Source organism: Hyperoodon ampullatus (assembly GCF_949752795.1).
Source record: "Hyperoodon ampullatus genome assembly, chromosome: 2".
Taxonomy (NCBI): domain Eukaryota; kingdom Metazoa; phylum Chordata; class Mammalia; order Artiodactyla; family Ziphiidae; genus Hyperoodon; species Hyperoodon ampullatus.
In genome coordinates this window covers 184,165,868-184,183,422 of record NC_136915.1, presented here as the reverse complement: position 1 = coordinate 184,183,422, position 17,555 = coordinate 184,165,868, and the positions used below count along the sequence as shown (strand labels likewise).

Genomic DNA, 17,555 nt, shown 5'->3' with positions numbered 1-17,555 from the left:
TGAAGATTTTATTTTTGATAGGATAAAGGAAGCTCTGTGAAAATAGGAAGGAAAAGAGAGGAAGGTAAAAAGTAAAATAATAATGATGGCAGATGCCTATTATATGCCCAAAACCTTTTAAAATGTTTTAGCATTCATTAATTCACTTAACCCCTAATAACTACCCTATCAGTCAAAAAAAAAATGCAATTAATGCATGTATTTGGTAGTAAGAAAGTGACAGAAATTCTTTAGGATAGATTCTGGAGTTTTTTTGGTACCTAAGATGATCTAGTATATAAGACTATCAGCTGAGTGTGATAAGGAAGGCAGGTTAGCATTTAGATAGTTTGGAAAAATATAAAATATTTAATGAGGAGAATGGGAGAAGGCAATTACAGACATATGGTAGGACTGGTGTCATTACTGAGTGTCCATCTGAAAATGGGGATTGAGACTTTTTAGTGATAAATTGCTCACTGTTTTCCAGCCCACTTAGCTGCAGTGCGCAGCCTGGGCAAAGGCTTAATCAGATTGGGTTTTTATCGGATGGGTAAAATAAGGGAGGAAGGAAGTGAAAGATACCAGTTTTCTTTTTTTTTTTTTTTTTTAAATTGGCTGTGTATTTGGGCTGTAGATTCTAAGGAATCTAAAAAAACTGAAGTAAAGTTTGAGAGAGTTGACCGATAGATGTGTTAGAAAGACAATTAAGGCTACTTTAAAATCCATCAAATCTGTCAAGTTATGAAAGTCTCTGACAAAGGAAAAATACTATTTTTCTATTAAATTTGTTGATGCGTTTTACTTTTTTTTTGGTCAAAGGCTTAAATTTGACTTTCCATTTAAATGGTCCTTAACATTTCATGAGGCTGAAAACTGCTGTCTTACTACACGTGCGGGACTTCAAGCACGGCACCTTGCGTGATGTGCCTGAGTGTATTTCACTCCAGCCGTTCTGCACGGTGTGCGTGCCGCACCGTGAGAAATTGATTCGCTGGTTTGCCAGTCAAACTGCTGGTGCTCTAGTACTCCTCTACCTTGTCATAATTAGGTTTAATCAACAATTTTACAATAAATAACAGTGCTGTGAACTTGGGCTAGTCCCAATGAGAGAACTTTTGCATGGTGAAATAGGTCGTTGGCCCCATATGTACACGAAGGATTGCTAAAAGATACATCTTCTTAGGATGTATGGAGATCCTAGGTACAAGGACCTGATTAAGGGCACGAGGGCCCTGTGACCTAATCTTTTGGGGATGGCGAGAATATCATCCTTGTAATGAAGCTATCCATAAGAGCCCATAACCATTAAAGAATTATCATTTCCATCCGAGGTGGACAGATGTGTCCATATCATTAGATGATCCTTGTTGGGGTTTTTTTGTTTATTTGTTTTTGTGTTTGTTTTTTTATGGTACGCGGGCTTCTCACTGTTGTGGCCTCTCCCGTTGTGGATGTGCAGGCTCAGCGGCCATGGCTCACGGGCCCAGCCGCTCCGCAGCATGTGGGATCTTCCCGGATCGGGGCACAAACCCGTGTCCCCTGCATCGGCAGGCGGACTCTCAACCACTGCGCCATCAGGTAAGCCCAATCCTTGTTGTTTTGAATCAGGCAAAATATAGGAATCTTTCATGCATTGGGGAAAAAGCCTTGAAGCACGTTTTTATTTAAAGTCAAACCAAAAAGAAAATTAATAAGACCTACTGCCTTGAGGAGTCACCTTTACCTGTGAAGGTGCTGGTATCAACAAGCTCAGAGCTGGCAGAGGGCAGGCGGGGCGGACCGGGCGCATCTTCACTGTAGGCTCTCAAAATGTACTTCTCGATTACACCTCTAACCACAACAGGTTCATCCCAGGTCACCTCGATGCTAGAGCCGTTTAGGCTGCGGACTCTTGAGGGAGTTGGCACACTTTGTGGAGCTGTGAGAGGATAAAAGAGAAAACAGGGGAAACGGCAGTTCTGAGAAGACTATCTCTCCTATTCTTCACTTTTAATGGCCGCAGTAAATCAGACTCAACCATTAGCATAAATACAATTTATTAGAGTTGTAACTTTTCAGCACTGATTTAATATGACTGCACATCTTGAGCCATTCAGTTTAAGCGATATTTCAAAACCATCAAAACTCCATTGACATCACGTTCTTTCAAGCCTAGTCCAGGTTTTCCAAAAACATTTAATGTATCCGACATGTTTTAAACATCACTCATAAAGAAGGAGGTGGATGGTAGGCAGATAACAAGTTCAAACAATATAATGATGTACCCCTTTGAAGCAAGATAATTAGACTGTTATTATACATAGTGGTTTGACACTTTTATATTGTCAATGTATTGGCCAAAAAATATCACAAATCTGGTGATTGTATTGTACTTGAAGGTCTGATCCCGTTTGCCAAATTCAATTGTTTTTCCAACTAATTTTTAAAAAGCAAAGTTCTACCAGATAGGATATATTCCTAATTGCATTTAGGCCGGGTAGAGGAGCTGGTGCCCTTGAGATTCTACAAAATCATTTTCTTCGGAGCATCACAAAATAACACCACCAAACGAGGCAAGTTTAAAGGAACTTGCTGCAAAACCTCACTTATAAGCCAAATCCCCTAATTTAAAAAATCTATAACCTTTAATTATTAATTAGATATGTCTATGGTTCTGATCAGTAACGACTTCAGCACAGCTGACTGCACTGGGAACACTGAGGAAAAGCCCAAGGAACCTCATGGCAGGATGATGGATGAGAGACAGGCTCTGACCGCTCCTGGACTCCTGAGCCCTGTCGATGGAGGATCACTCTGGTTTTCCCCCATCAAAGAGCCTCCTTCTCTGCCTTTACTGTTCAGGCCAATAAAACAGGACAGTTTTAAGGGAAACAATGTGAACGTAAGGGATATGAGGAAGCACAGAGGTGGAGAACCACTGTCTGAGCAGGTAAAACACCATGGGCACTTCTGGAAACACACAGGCTACACAATCAAGTTGCAAGTAATGGGACAATGGGAGTGATTTTGATTTTATTAGTTCTGAAATGTGGTACAGAGCAAAGTAGAGTCCTGTCTAACAGATGGTCTTCTCATAAGGGACAGAGCAAAACTGACTCAAAAATAATTAAATAGTGCAATTATTCTCCAACCCTTGGGAGCATGTAGCTGCTTGGTGTTGTGGTCAGATTGTAAATATGAATTTATGGCATAAGACTTTGTGGTCAGATCATTGCTATAAATTCAGAGCTCCATTTGCATACTTTCTCAGTGGTACCCAAAATGGAGACTATTAAGCTATGTAAGTGATGCACTTTCTAGACACCTATTTACGTTGTTGAATTAGACTGAAAGCAGGCTTTAGAGTATACTTGTTAATAAAGTAGAGAAGTGTGAGATAGGGGCAGAGGACATGCCAGTAACAAATGAATATTTTACATCAGAGCTTTTTCCAAGCTCTAAATGTGAAAAGGATTTTAAGGGATCATTCCGTTCATTGTCTTGCCTATAAATAGATGATGATTTAAATCATCCTGGAAAAGTGTCAAGTTGGCCTCTTCTGGAAAATCTGTAGGCAGACAGCTTTGAAAATTCTTATTAGTAGCCCATCTCAGTACTTAATTATCTTTTAGATTAAAAAGATTCCTCAAAGGATGCCTGTGTTAGTAACCTGTTATTGATAATAAGTATGAGAGGGTATCTCGGTAAAAAACACATCTTTAGACAAATCGTGACTTGCTAAGGATAATTTTCTTCAAGAGGCATAAGTGTCAATCATATGGAAATGTATTTGTCTTTCTGACAAATAAATATTTTCTCCAAAATGGTAGAAGGCTACTGATTTCACAAAACTTTTTTTAATAAATGCCTCCCTGTGATGGTAATATGTGAAAAGATTCTGTGGTCACTGTCAGAAGGACAAAGCACTTATAAATCAGTTATCTGAGATTAGCTCTAATATAGTCCGTTTCCTCTGTTTCCCCATTCAACTCAAAAAACAAACAAACAAACAAAAATTAGACCACTCAGCGATTTCTATCATGGGGGAGTCATTCTAAGACCCTAATAGTAAGCACCACGGCAAACATCTGCCATGATGTGATAAAAGACACATCCACTTCCAGCCAGGGTGCAGCTTTCAAATGTGCTCTCCACCGGAGAGGCAAGGGTCTATCACCCCTACCTAAAGGTAATCCCGACTAGCTTTTCGGGGTCTAAGCAGTTGGTAAAGATTTCCTATTCTTAGATAAATTACAGTCTATGTGGGCCTATCTCATCTTGAAGAACAACCTGAACTTACTTTCTTCTGCATCTGAAGAGGAAAGAATCAAGCCTGAAAAAATCCTTATTAAATACTTGAAAAATCAAAAGCAAGGATCTGCTAAGCATTTTTACCAACGACGGGTGCCTCTGTAAACCAGGGCGTGCTCTGTCACAAGATTATAAACATACTGCTTGCTTCACGGGTAAGAGCCCTTTCTTTTCTTTACGTGCACCAACGTGTGCATGTGTGTGCACATACACATTTTAAGATAAATGGTATTTACCTGCTCCTGTTGTACGGCCCCGACTCCAGTCGCTGGGTACTGAACCTCCTTCGTGGGAGGCTGTTACTCGATACAGGTATTCTTAAATGGAAGTAAGAAGCAGAAGGTTAACATATGGCTCGTGTAGGCCAGTGGTGGGCTGGCAGGGAGAGGGGATGAGGAGGGGACGTGGAACATCGAATTTGGAGCATTTCCACATTACCTGTGAAAGGCTGGAGACCACTGTCGTAAACGCTCTGCTCTTTTCCCCGATAAACCAGGATGTAGTCATTTCCCCTGCAGTTAACTGCACTGTCAGTTGACAGGCATCCATCCAGATTGACTCTGATAGCACCGCTGGACACAGATGCCAAGTTAACGACAGCACCCTCTGCAAATTTCACATCTTTCATGCAACCACCGAAACCTAGCAAAGGGTAAGGGATGAATGTCACATAATGGGCTTGAGTCATTAATTACCAATCATTTTTGCCCCCTGTAGTACTACGTTTTGATGAAATTGTGCAAGGGGGGGCTTTAAACACAATTTTTAAACTTCCAGGTCTCGTTTGGGAGATCCTTTATGCCTCCCCCTGCTTGTTTTTCAGGCTAAGCTGTTGCAGGAAATAGTTATATTTATGTTATTTTGAAAAAAATATATAAGCTGATAACTGTAATTCGACTGAATTAGATTCAACTGAAAAGTATGTATTATATCCCTTTAGGAATACATTTTTATGTTTATTCCCATGGAATAAAATTTAGGCAAGTACACATTATCGTGAGGGGGTATCCACACATTCCTCAATCCCGGAAAATTCAGTTACCTGTATAAGTCAGTGTCTAAGTGCCAAAAAATAGTATTTTAATGAGCATGATTATTCAAGAAGCTCGTTGGGGAAAAATACAGTTTGAGGTTCCTATGAATAGTAGAAGGAAGAATATAGTCTCAAAATATACTAAAATCCTGAGATATTGCTATGAATTCCATAACGATCACTTCATAGACAGAGAACGAATACCAGTTAAATCAGGGAACAAAGGAGCTCTGACTGTGCTCTACCATTTTCACTGAGTTCCATAATCTCGACTGTGCAAAATGATCACCAGTTTTAGGTTCATGTTCTCATGACAGGGACCAAATTCAGCTCTGGCAACAGCAACACGGGCGGTTTCCTGGAATGTGTATTATACTCAGTCAACTTCAGAATGACCACGGGGCATTCAGTTCTGGGAAGTTTAACAGAGAATGTGGAGGAGGTGGGTTTGAAGGGTGCACTGCTCTTTTTTTTTTAGAGAACCATAGGGCATCCTGTCAGCCGGAGAATGGCAGTGGCTTTGAATAACTTGCTCTTTTGTGTAAACAGAGATGAGTTCTGTGAGGTTTGGCAGTACTCAGCTCAGCAAACTGCCCACAATTGTCAAAGAAGGGACAAACAGACTGTGTTTGAGATCGCTGGAGCACACACTCTCTCTCTTGAACAAAACACTGTCAAGACTGAAAGGCCCCAAACACACGATTAGTTCTTTTCAAGATGAAAGCACGTCGGCAGGAAATGGAAATAAAACATAATGCAATGCTGAACAGTAAAATAAGTTAACAGTAACAATGACCAGATTGTTCTCTTCAGCATTTATATGGTGTGTTATTCTGTCTTCTAACACTTTAAGTTGAAGCCTATTTCCTTTCACATGCCTTTGCTATTATTCACGTTCCTTTAGGCCCGACTGATCAATACTGCTAGTCTATCTTCAACACACAGTAGATACTCAATAAGTTGGGTGAATTGAATTGAAAGCAATGAAGCTCAATGTAAAAGCATCTGCTTGAAAATTCAGGTGTTAATTTCTTTACCACTAGTAATTTTCTGACGGCCCAGAGCTGAGTCACCTAACTGCTCTGTCCTCAAGTTTCCCTATCAAAAAAACGTGAACAGTGGAAAGATAGCCTTGGCAAACGTCAGTGTGCCCTTATAAGAAATGTCCCATTATTGCTCAAGAGGTACAGAATTTCAGGTTTGTAGGATGAAAAGAATTCTAGAGATCGATGGTGGCGATGGCTGCTCAGAAACGCGAATGTACTAAATGCCTGAACCGTACACTTAAAAATGGTTAAGATGGGGCTTCCCTGGTGGCGCAGTGGTTGGGAGTCCGCCTGCCGATGCAGGGGACACGGGTTCGTGCCCCGGTCCGGGAAGATCCCACATGCCGCGGAGCGGCTGGGCCCGTGAGCCATGGCCGCTAAGCCTGCGCATCCAGAGCCTGTGCTCCGCAACGGGGGGGGGCCACGACAGTGAGAAGGCCCGTGTACCGCAAAAAAAAAAAAAAGGTTAAGATGGTAAATCGTACGTTAGGCGTAACTTATTACAAGTAAACATGTTAAAAAAATTTTTTAAAGAAATGTCTTAAACATTAATACACAAGATGCAAATTTAAATTTGGGAAAGGCCACAGAGGTAGGCTTCCTTCACTCTGGAGATAAAGAAAAAAAGGTCCAGAAAGTTACAGGATGAGGTTTCTAAGTAGGAATCCTCCTTAGGAAATGGGACTCTGGCCTCAGGCCTCTGGGGGTGCAGATGCCTGGGCTCTAGTGTGGGGTCCTCACAGTACTACCCTCAGGGCAGTCAGAAGGTTTGGTCAAAGTTTGCGCCATTCTTCCAACTCTGCACCGTCAGAAACCCTCCCACAGGAAATACTCCCCAACGACCTCGAAAATATGAATGGGATGTGAGGATAAAAACAGGGGAGAGGGCCTGTCTGTGGGAAGACTAGGGATGCCTCCTTTTCTTGCTTCCCTGCCTTTGGGAAAATCATAAGCGACTCCCCACACCTACCCTACCCCCAGGTCTCTAAGTAACTGGAAGGTGTACTAGAACCCTAGGTTGACAGATCAGAGAGACAGTAGCCCTTCAGGGGGAAGCGGTCCAACGATGGGACACTTGGGCTCACAGGATGGCTGACTCTCAGCCCCACTCCTGACCTCTCTGTTCAGGGCTTTGGACAGACCATCACCTGGGAGACCATATGCCATGGCCTGCTCACTCCCAACCCAGAGGTGAGTGCTGGTCCCAAGTGTTAGTCCTAGATAAATGCCCATGATCTGAGGTGGTACCTCTTCAGCAAATTATGTTGCCCAGCATCTCCAAAACACAGAGGAAAATTCATGTGCATTGGATTTCAAGGAAGATTGCAACATTAATGGATATAAAAAATAGCTCTAGTAGGACCACAAAATAGAGCCTTTGAAAAAGGATGCTAATGGAGAAGCATGGAAAGGTTTTTATGACTACTGACAGTGGATTGAAAAAAATACAGGTAAGTGAACATGATTAGTTTTAATTGCAATTTACTACATGCATGCAGCACCTCTATATTGTGAATATTCTCCTGTTCACTGTATAAAACATGCAGTTATTTAAATAACTCTTACTATTCAAAACATCTGAGTCAGAATCTTAGAGGATAAAGGCATAAAATCTGCATTTTAAATAACCTTTCCATGTAATTCCAATGGATTCTGACTAGTAATAATAATAATAATAGCTAATTTTATTGCATTCTTACTATGTTCCAGCTACTATACTTCAATATTTTATAAGTGGTTTGAGAACCACTGATATGAATGATATTGCAATGATAAAAATTTAGTATTATCCATAAATAAAATATCTTTCAGTATCACAGTCTTAGTCATAGTGTAGATTATGTTGTTCCACTTGGGTCTATGTTGATGTTTTAAACTTCCATCATCATCATCTTATAATTCCAATTTTAGCCATGTCTCTAGGATCACCATAACCATGGGTTTTGGTGTACTTTGAGAGTAAAATGCCCAATATACAGGGGATTTTTCCTAGATGTAAACAGAATTAAGTAATTTTGCTCCTATAAAGAGTTTTCAAGTTCTTTCTAACCTCAGAAGCCTGAAAACCAGAAGAAGCCCTTATATGAATGTAATATTTTTAGCTGCTGTTACATCTTAAGTGCCTTGAAAATGTCATTACTGCCTTCCACCCCAGATATTCATTAACTCTTACTAGTACCCTTCTAAACGTCTCCTTAGAGCTAGCCATATATTTTCTATTCAAAGGCATTTAAATCTTTATGTACTTACCAAATAGGCAAAGACTGCCTCGTGGAAATTTTAACCATTCAGGGTGCATAGATTTTGAAATACGGAGAGAACATTTTCTACACAGGAACATGCTTGGTGGCAAGCTGGAAGTTTCTGTACTTTCCCCACTTGATAGAAAGGAACATTGGCCAATGCCCATGAAAGAGAGCACCTGACTATAATAAGGAGAGTGGGCTTTGACACCAGCCTGCCCGAGATGGGCAGGCTTGCCCTCTGTTTAGTAGTCATTGACCTTGGGCAAGTTACTTTCCTCCCTGCCCCCAAGTCTCCCCATCTGTAAAGTGGGGATACAGATAATAATACCTGCCTCATGGGCTTGTTATGAAGAACTGACCCACTTATTCTCACAGTAGGCTCTCAGAACCATGCCTGTCACACAGTATGAACTCACTTACTGTTAGCCTTTTTTAATCAATAATTTCTCTGATTATGTTCAACTCCTTATATGAGTTAAAGGCATGCTTTAGTTGTAAGTCACACATTCACGTACTTTTCCTTTCCTTGATGGTTATGTATAATAAATGACACACAGACTTTTCACAAGTGTGTTTGAAATTCAAGTAAACCCACACTTTCACGTGCTTTGCTGCATGAGAGCTCCATGGAAATGCATGAAGACAAAGAGCATTTACGTCAGAAAAAACCCAGGGAATTTAAGGCCATTTTTCTTGGCTGTACACACCAACCTAATTTATATTTTAACCTGTAAATACAGATAATGATCAGTATTTAAAAGAACCAGAACCACGTGTGTTCAAGAAAAACATACGAGGAAAGATATTATATATATTATATAATAATTATATAATATATATAATTGTAATTTATATATATATACACATGTGTACACACATACATGCATATATATAAATTACAACTATATTTGATGAAGATATGTTAGAATAAATATATTGATTGTAAATACATATGAAAGCACACCCTTAAGAGCAACATACAAAACTATTTGAAGAAGTGTTTTTTGATTTTTTTTTTTCAGAGCTTAAAATTCTTCCAGAAAAGGGGTGAGTAGGTATTGCTTTCAGCCTGATTCGACTGCTTTGTCTCGAAACACAGAACCACCAAGACCTGGTAGGACCAGGGCTGTACTAACTTGGGAATTCCTCCCGATGAAGTTTACCTTGTTCCAGCTTCAGGTGTTTATAAGAGTCGTGCAGCTCCTGTGGGGTTCCTCCCACATAGACGGGGGAATTCACCATCAGTGGCTGAGCTCTGGACTCTGACACGCGCTCCATCAGTTCATTCATGCTTGTTGATAGGACGGGACCTTTTTTTTTAATGATCACTTTATTCCACTTTCCGTCACAATAGGACAGCCCCAGCCAGAGATCCACTTGTGTAAAGGTAAGGCTAGTATTTAACCGGAAGCTCAATATTCCACTCTTCAGTTCCATCTGTATTTCATATTAAAAAGAAAATAGGTATATAAAAGGACTTCAGAATGGCAGTTTGGAAGAGAAAAGAAGGTCAACTTCTTGAAGAGAAGCAAGAAATTTCCCTGAAAGAACTCTATAAAAATGTCCCACTTTATTCTAAGCAGAACTGGAGTAACACATAATGAAGTACTCTGCAAGCTTATAATTGACATGACGGATGTTGTAATGAGTCAAACAAATTTATACCCAGTAATGATGATATGATTTAATGCAATACTACATAGGCTAAACCATTTTTTTTTCTTTTTGATGCAGCATAGGTAAAAGATTAAACCCTAGCATAAGTGACTGAATGACTGAAGAGAACAGTTTAAACTATGACTCTATTTTTATTTGAATCTTTAGAAAATGAGAAAATACTACTTCTTATATCAATTTAATTTCAGGGAAAAATATGACAAGACAATAAGAAAATGAAATGTCAAGCTTGATTAAGCTTATTTTAACTGGCTGGTGAACTCAATTTCAAATTTGTAAAATGTATTTTGATTCAATATTTCAGTGTTACTATTCTAAATCTCTAACTAACCTAATTGCTTCTATGTCTATTCTTTTAGGTTAAAGTGCCATTTTCTAATACGAACATATTTTACTCACATTTTCATGGCAAAGGAAATGCCTCCATATGTTTTTCTTCAAAATTTTACTCAATAATTATTTTACCTACTATGTTTTTATTTTGTTAGAAGTCAAATTAGTGACCATAAGGTACTTAAAAATTTGAGATCATGTCAATGAAACAAATTAAATAATGCTATATAAAAAATTATTGCTTTTCTATGTAAAAATCATCTTTGTGAAGTACATCGGGTAAACATTCATTTTTTTATCCTTTCATTCAATAAATATTGATTCCCCTACTATGTTCTGTAAACCTTCTACTACAAGAGAAATTGTTCCCAAGAATTGCACTGTCTTAATAGCAGAGGCAAACATGTGCAGTAATATTATAAACAAGATGGGGATGGGGTACAAAGAGATCGGAGAGAAGATACACCTTTTGTTCCCTAGGAATTGGGAAAGGTTTGAAGTAAGGTTTTTGGAAGTATGTAAGATTCATGGAGAATCTCCAGCAGGAAGATTAACATGTTCAACGGCATGGGGACATGTACGAGCACATTAGGTTTAGAAAAAGGTACAAAATTAGATAAAAGCATACATATGGGGGAAACAGAAAGAAAGGGTTCTGCCAGGTATGTAGAAGCAAAATTTTGGAGGATTTTGAGTGATATGGAAAAATAATCATTTTTCTCTTGTCTGTCTGACGCCAAAAGCTCATATTCTTTCTACTAATATCTTACACTAAAAGTTCACCCTCTGGTCATAAGAAGTACATCCTATAAAAATGTTCAGAGTAGCCTTATTCACCATGGCAAAAACATGGGAACGACCACTACTTCATTGAAAAGAGAAGAGACATATTATTACCCAGCCATGAAAATACATGGAGAACATGAATAACTCAGAAACAATGTCAAGGGCTAAAGCAATTGCCTAAAGATAGAAACTTTTACAAATTTCTAAAAGAAAGATTTTTAGGCATTCACTCATGATGTTCAAACTATAAAAATGCAAAGAGATAATAAACACAAAATTATGATTACATATTACCTCTAGAGGGAGACAGGGAAATGAGCTAAAGATGGCCTAGAAGTAGGTGCAAAAATTTGATAATATTTTAGTTCTTGGGTTGGGTGGTAGGTTCATGAGTGTTCATTGTACTATTATAATTTTATATGTGTGTGTGAAATATTAAATATATAATATATATTCTTTCGACACTATTATATAAAAGAAAATGAAGGAACATTTTTCATATATTGGGAAGGTAAATTGCATTTCCTCAATTCCTAATATTTAGTCTGTTTTGTTAAAATTATAATTTTCAAAGTATAATGGTCATTTTAAAAATCATCATGGTCCTAAAATACAAAATGTTTCACAGGATTCCAAAAGTGAAAATGACATGGGGGTAAAAATAAAAGCAAAAGTAAATTTGGAAAGAAGCCCTAATTAAGTATAATGTAAACACATGGTTTATTAATTTTAAAGTTGGATCTAACATTTTTAAGTAAATTAATTAACATACAGCAAGAAAATCAGGTCCATCTTTGTTGTAAATGAAAAGAAGCAATCCATTCAATTGGTCAGTTCTGAACTTAAAGGAAATTTCAAAGTCCATTCCACCATGAAACAAATATGGATAAAGTTCCAGGAACCCTTTAGAGAAAAAAACATATACAAATTAGCATGTGCAAAGCAATATCGTTAGCATCGTAAGGGTGTCATAAGACAACCTTAGGACATATTCTGTCGTTGAATAAATCTCTCACAAAAGAAGATGCAGATCAATGTTAAGAAATTCATCTTGTAATGTACAGAAGTAGCAGAATGAACTTGACATACCTTTTAAGAGGAAGCAAGTTACTAAGTCATGGATACAATTAAGACTATTACTAGTTTATCTAAGTATTAACAATAAGTAGTTGCAACTCTGGATAATGACAGTGATGAGAAAAAGCAACAAAAAAGTGCACGGAGTATAATATTATTTAGCTTTCTGTTCTGAAGGTAGTTTAACGAACTTAATATCTAACCAACTTAGCTATAAATGTAGCAGGCAATAGCGGGCTTTTATTCCAAAAGTAAGCCATGGTGGCCAAGTCACCATATTCCCTTCCACTCCTTACCCTGGGTGGCTGCTAGACAGAGACTGTAGGTGGCGCATATGCCGGGCACACTGCGCCTCACCTTTGCCAAAGCCTTTGGAGCAATGGCAGTGATGGTGGTCATATTCTCTAGCTCTCCCTTAAGGCCCTACTTACCCCATCACACAGCTGAAATTTTACTCTTAGGAACACTGTCAGTCTATATCATGGGATAAAACAGATATTGTGTGGATTAGCCTGACAAAACAAAACTCCTTTGAAACATCTGACTAAAACTATATTTTAAGTAAAAACGTGGACTTACAAATGGACATTAGTGGCACTACCATAGGTAAACCCCAAACTGCCAGAAATCTTACACATGAATATGTATTTATGAGTCTTACTATTTATATTATATATTCAGACGTTGAGAATATATGTATGGGCATCATGGCGTAACTAGGTATTTCTGAGATAGCAGGTTCATATGAGGTCAAAATAATTGTATCAGGAGAGATTAAATTATTAAATTAGACCAAATTAAATTAAATTACACCAAAGAAAGAACATACAGGCGAAGTAATGACCAGTGTCTATTTTAGAACCTTACCTGTCCCTAGGAACTGAGCTCCCTCTTGTAATGAAGTGGGGCATCCCTCCCAGTTGTTATACACGTTGACTTGCTCTTCAGAACTCTGCCAAACCAGACGCCCCCAAGCAGCAGAGGGATTATAATTCTTCATAAAATACACATCCTTGAGACAGCCCACAAAACCCTTTCGGATTATGTCTGCAGGGGTTGAGAGATATCAAGAAATATGTATTCTGAGAAATTCTTTTCAAGCAATGAATTTGATGTGCCATTAAAATCAAAGAAATAGGCAATATTTCTCACTGCCTATGTCCTAAAATTTTTTTTTAATTTCTTCTTTTAAGTTTTTTTTTTATGTGGACCAGTTTTAAAGTCTTTATTGAGTGTGTTACAGTATTGCTTCTGTTTTATGTTTTGGTTTTTTGCCTATGAGGCAGGTGGGATCTTAGCTCCCTGACCAGGGATGGAACCCGCACCCCCTGCATTGGAAGGCGAAGTCTGAACCACTGGACCGCCAGGGAAGTCCCCAAACTTCTTAATAACTCATGTAAACACCACACCATTAGCTAGGGTAGGTGGTAACAATTGTAATGTTTCGTTCTGGTTCAGACTCATCTTATCTGCAGAAACAGATGTTTGCACAAAAACCTTGGTTTTATAGTAATAGCAAGACTATTGCCTCTTGAACTAACAAGGGGATCTCATCTGCCACTGGTCTTAAAAATAAATGTGCAATAACACATTTTAAAAGTAAGATTTAAAGGAAGTCTACCTATTAAATCTACAGTTTATAGTTTAGTTCCCTCGTCATTTTGACCTAGTCTGTTACACAAGTAAAGCAATAATTTCATTTCATTTTTAGGAATTAATGTGATGTTAAGCTTAATTTTTGAACTCCCCAGACCAGGTAGGTGTGGGGCTTATGAATACGGTAAGTAGGGTGGTCATAAGAAGTTGGGAAAGAGAGAAAGTGAGCAAATGAGAGAATTAGAGAGCCAAAAAAAAAAAAAAAAAAAACAAGCAGAGAGGGCGAGGAGGCACCTGAAGCTGAGGTTGCATTTCATATGGCAGTGTCCTTTCAGGTCAGTGGAAAGCTTAGTTCTCAGCTTTTGAGTTCATGACCTGATCTTAGGGAAGGTATTCACCAGCAATCAAAGTTTTACAAGGTCAATTTATATGTGCAATGGCAAACTATTTATTTATAATGGACAGATATCATCTACAGGAGGGATATTTGCTATTGGGGTATGCTCTCTTCCTGATGCCTGGATATACCAGAGACAAGAATTGTGCTTGGTGGGCAAAGAACTAGGACAAAGACTCTCTTCTCTCTTTCTTTCAATCTGTGTGTGTGTGTGTGTGTGTGTGTGTGAATGTTTTCAAGAGACTTCTCCACCAGTCTACAGTAGCCAAATGAAAGCCCTCTCTTCTCTACAGGTATTTCTAAGGAGGTAACTATAATCTTGAGGATTTAAATATATCCTTCTCAAAAAATTCGTTGAAAGTTTTTGATCCCTAACTAACATAGCTTTGACTGAAATTAGTATAATTCATTTCAGCAAAAGTTTAATGAACTCCTTTTACATATCAAGAACTGGGTACTAAGAACTGAAATGCAAGTAGTACATGGTTCCTTTAGAAAAGAAGAGACCTAAAGGAAAATTTTTGACATACTGATGTAGGAAATACAGCATGAGATAGAAAATAATACTATTACCCATACTTTAAAATAATGCAAGTTGATTCTAAAATGTGGTGACAACATATAAATTCTATACCTTTCCCAAACTCACCAGAATCCTTCCTGAGGATGGTATAACCCTGCGGCAGCCCTCCCACAAACACTCCTGTGTTCTCTCCAATAACAGTACTACCATTCAGGGTGGCCGAGGAGCCTATAGATGGAAAAGGAGATGAGAATTCCAACTTCAGCAGGATAATCTATTTCTGCTAATTTAACGAATGACTAAACCTTTCCCTGAGCTTCTGGACACCACTCTTTCTTGGTTCTCTACATATCGGTTACTTTTCTTCACTGGTTCTTCCTCATCACCCCAACATCTTGATGCCGGAATGACCCAGACTTCCTCCGTTCTCAGATCTCTTTCTCCACCTACACAGATACCCTAATCCCCTCTAGAAGGATGAAGAGAGAGCTGGGTAGCTGTGCTAACTCCCGGGGCCAAAGATCAGAAGTGGCCTGGGTCCTTGACTGTGTTGCATAACAATCCAAATCTGTTAAAATGTCTATCTTACTCCATCATTTTTTGGGAGAAGGAGGATTTTTTTTTTCAGAGCCCAAACAACTAATTAGCCCTACTTATATCTGGGACCTTGGCTTTAAATACCATCTTTAGCTGACAACTCCCAATTTTTTTATCTCTAGTCTGGAACTCTTCCCTGAACTCAGATCCAGGAATCTGCTTGATACTTCCACTTGGATGCCTCATAGGTACCTAAGACTTAACATGTTCAAACTGAAATCTGAACATCTCTCTCTGAATCTGCTTCTCCCACTAACTTGTCCACCTTAGTTATGGTAGTTAAGTCTAAAGGCCCCAAACATTGCAGTCATGCTCTACATTAGGGGTTAGCAAAACTCTTCTGTAAAGAGCAAGGTAGTATGTATTTTCCTCTTTGTAGACCATACAGCCTGAAGCAGCCAGACGATACCTAACCAATGGGTGCAGTTGTCGCCAATAAAGCTTTATAAAAACAGGCATGGGCTGGATTTGGCCCACAGGTGGTAGTTTGCCAACCCCTGCTCTACCTCAATCAAATTCCTTAACATTTACAATACATCCAGATTTCTCATTATATCCACAATTCCTTCCCTGGTTCAAGAAATGATCATTTCTTGTCTGGATTATTTTAGAATTATTGCAGAAGCTGGTCTCCATGCTTCTGTAATGAATTAATAAGCAGAAACATCAATTAAATAGAGTCGGGAGACCAGAAGGTAGAGTTCTCACACCTTGTAATGAAGGCAAACCCAACAGGAAGAAGAAAGACTTTTCTTTCCTGGCAAGGACTCAGCCAATGAAAAATCATGAACACTTTGTTTACTATAGTCCTCCCGGTTTCCTGTTCACCCTCTGTAAAAGTTTTCTCCCTCCCTTGCCATGCGGGACTTGCACTTGGCTTGCCATGGTTGTAGACCCTGAATTGTGATTCTCTGCTGATCCCCAATAAACCCATCTTTGCTGGAGAAATATCTGACAGTCTATTTGTTTTAGGTCAACATTTTGGTGGACACTATGGGGACCAGAGAAAATCCCTGAAGGCTCCAGTTCTGGTGAACAAACAGGTGTGGTACCCACAAAGAAGCCCACTGTGCTCACTGCTTACCCACTGTGCTCACTGCTCTTACTAACCCTGGAGTTTGAAGGTAAATCTTTCTCCTGGATCTGAGTTCACACCCTCTTTGCATTTGAAGCTCTCCAGGCTTTATGTAAGTTCTGCTTAAAGGTTTTGTCTGGTTAAGGCCTTGTTCTGTACCTGAGTACTCATTTGGAACTTCAGTCTAATTTTGAGATCAGACTGTTTCAACCAAGACTGGCTGAGAAGTCATCAGCCTGTTCCTTCAGGAACGAAGCTGCTTCACTGAAACTGTGCTGGTTTTTCAGGCTTCAGCCCATTCCTTTGGAATTAGGGTTGTTCTTTGGAAATGACTGAAAAGCCTTGGGCCTGGTTTCTACAGGACCAAACTGTTTCCCTAGAATTGGCTGGTATTAATTTGCATGCTGTTTTGAGTTGCGAGCAGTTTGATTTGAACTGTGAGCTGTTTAAAAATTATTCTTTCACTCTGGAGACAAACCTCTGAGTAATGAGATCCCAGTTATCTACATATTTTGAGAGAGCCCCCACCGACAGGGACTATGGACAATTTTATGTTTAAAAAGTGTGGTCTTTCCTCACGTGCATTTCCCACTAAATGGACCAAACTGACCTAAGGTAATTTAGAATATCAATGGCCATTATGGGGAATTTTTGGAATCCTCAAAGTTAATTGGACTACAGTATCTCAGAAATTCCCAGAACTGAATAGTATGCCTATTTTGATTGGCATGTTGAGGTTTCTAAATGTAATTAGGAGCCTAAAATTGCCTCTCAGCAAAATGAGATATTAAGATTAACTGAGGCAAACATGTGGATAAAGAAAGACAAAGTGGCTCTCCACGCCTCAGGCTTTTCTTCCTTGGCTTCTCTGTCTCAGGCTCTACCTCTGGTACCATC

At 39.0% G+C, this 17,555-nt stretch overlaps 1 protein-coding gene across 2 annotated transcripts in view; it reads right to left on the bottom strand.

Annotated features, from left to right (window-relative positions):
• USH2A (usherin) overlaps nucleotides 1-17,555 on the bottom strand; it is a gene marked incomplete at both ends in the record, with an annotated part of 756,807 nt that overhangs the window by 439,268 nt on the left and 299,984 nt on the right. For both annotated transcript variants that reach the window (XM_079697601.1, XM_079697602.1), the window contains 7 exons: nucleotides 1,706-1,900; nucleotides 4,509-4,589; nucleotides 4,711-4,914; nucleotides 9,761-10,034; nucleotides 12,166-12,296; nucleotides 13,338-13,517; nucleotides 15,113-15,214. In XM_079697601.1, coding sequence (XP_079553727.1) covers nucleotides 1,706-1,900; nucleotides 4,509-4,589; nucleotides 4,711-4,914; nucleotides 9,761-10,034; nucleotides 12,166-12,296; nucleotides 13,338-13,517; nucleotides 15,113-15,214 — 1,167 coding nt within the window. The remainder of the gene's footprint in view (nucleotides 1-1,705; nucleotides 1,901-4,508; nucleotides 4,590-4,710; nucleotides 4,915-9,760; nucleotides 10,035-12,165; nucleotides 12,297-13,337; nucleotides 13,518-15,112; nucleotides 15,215-17,555) is intronic.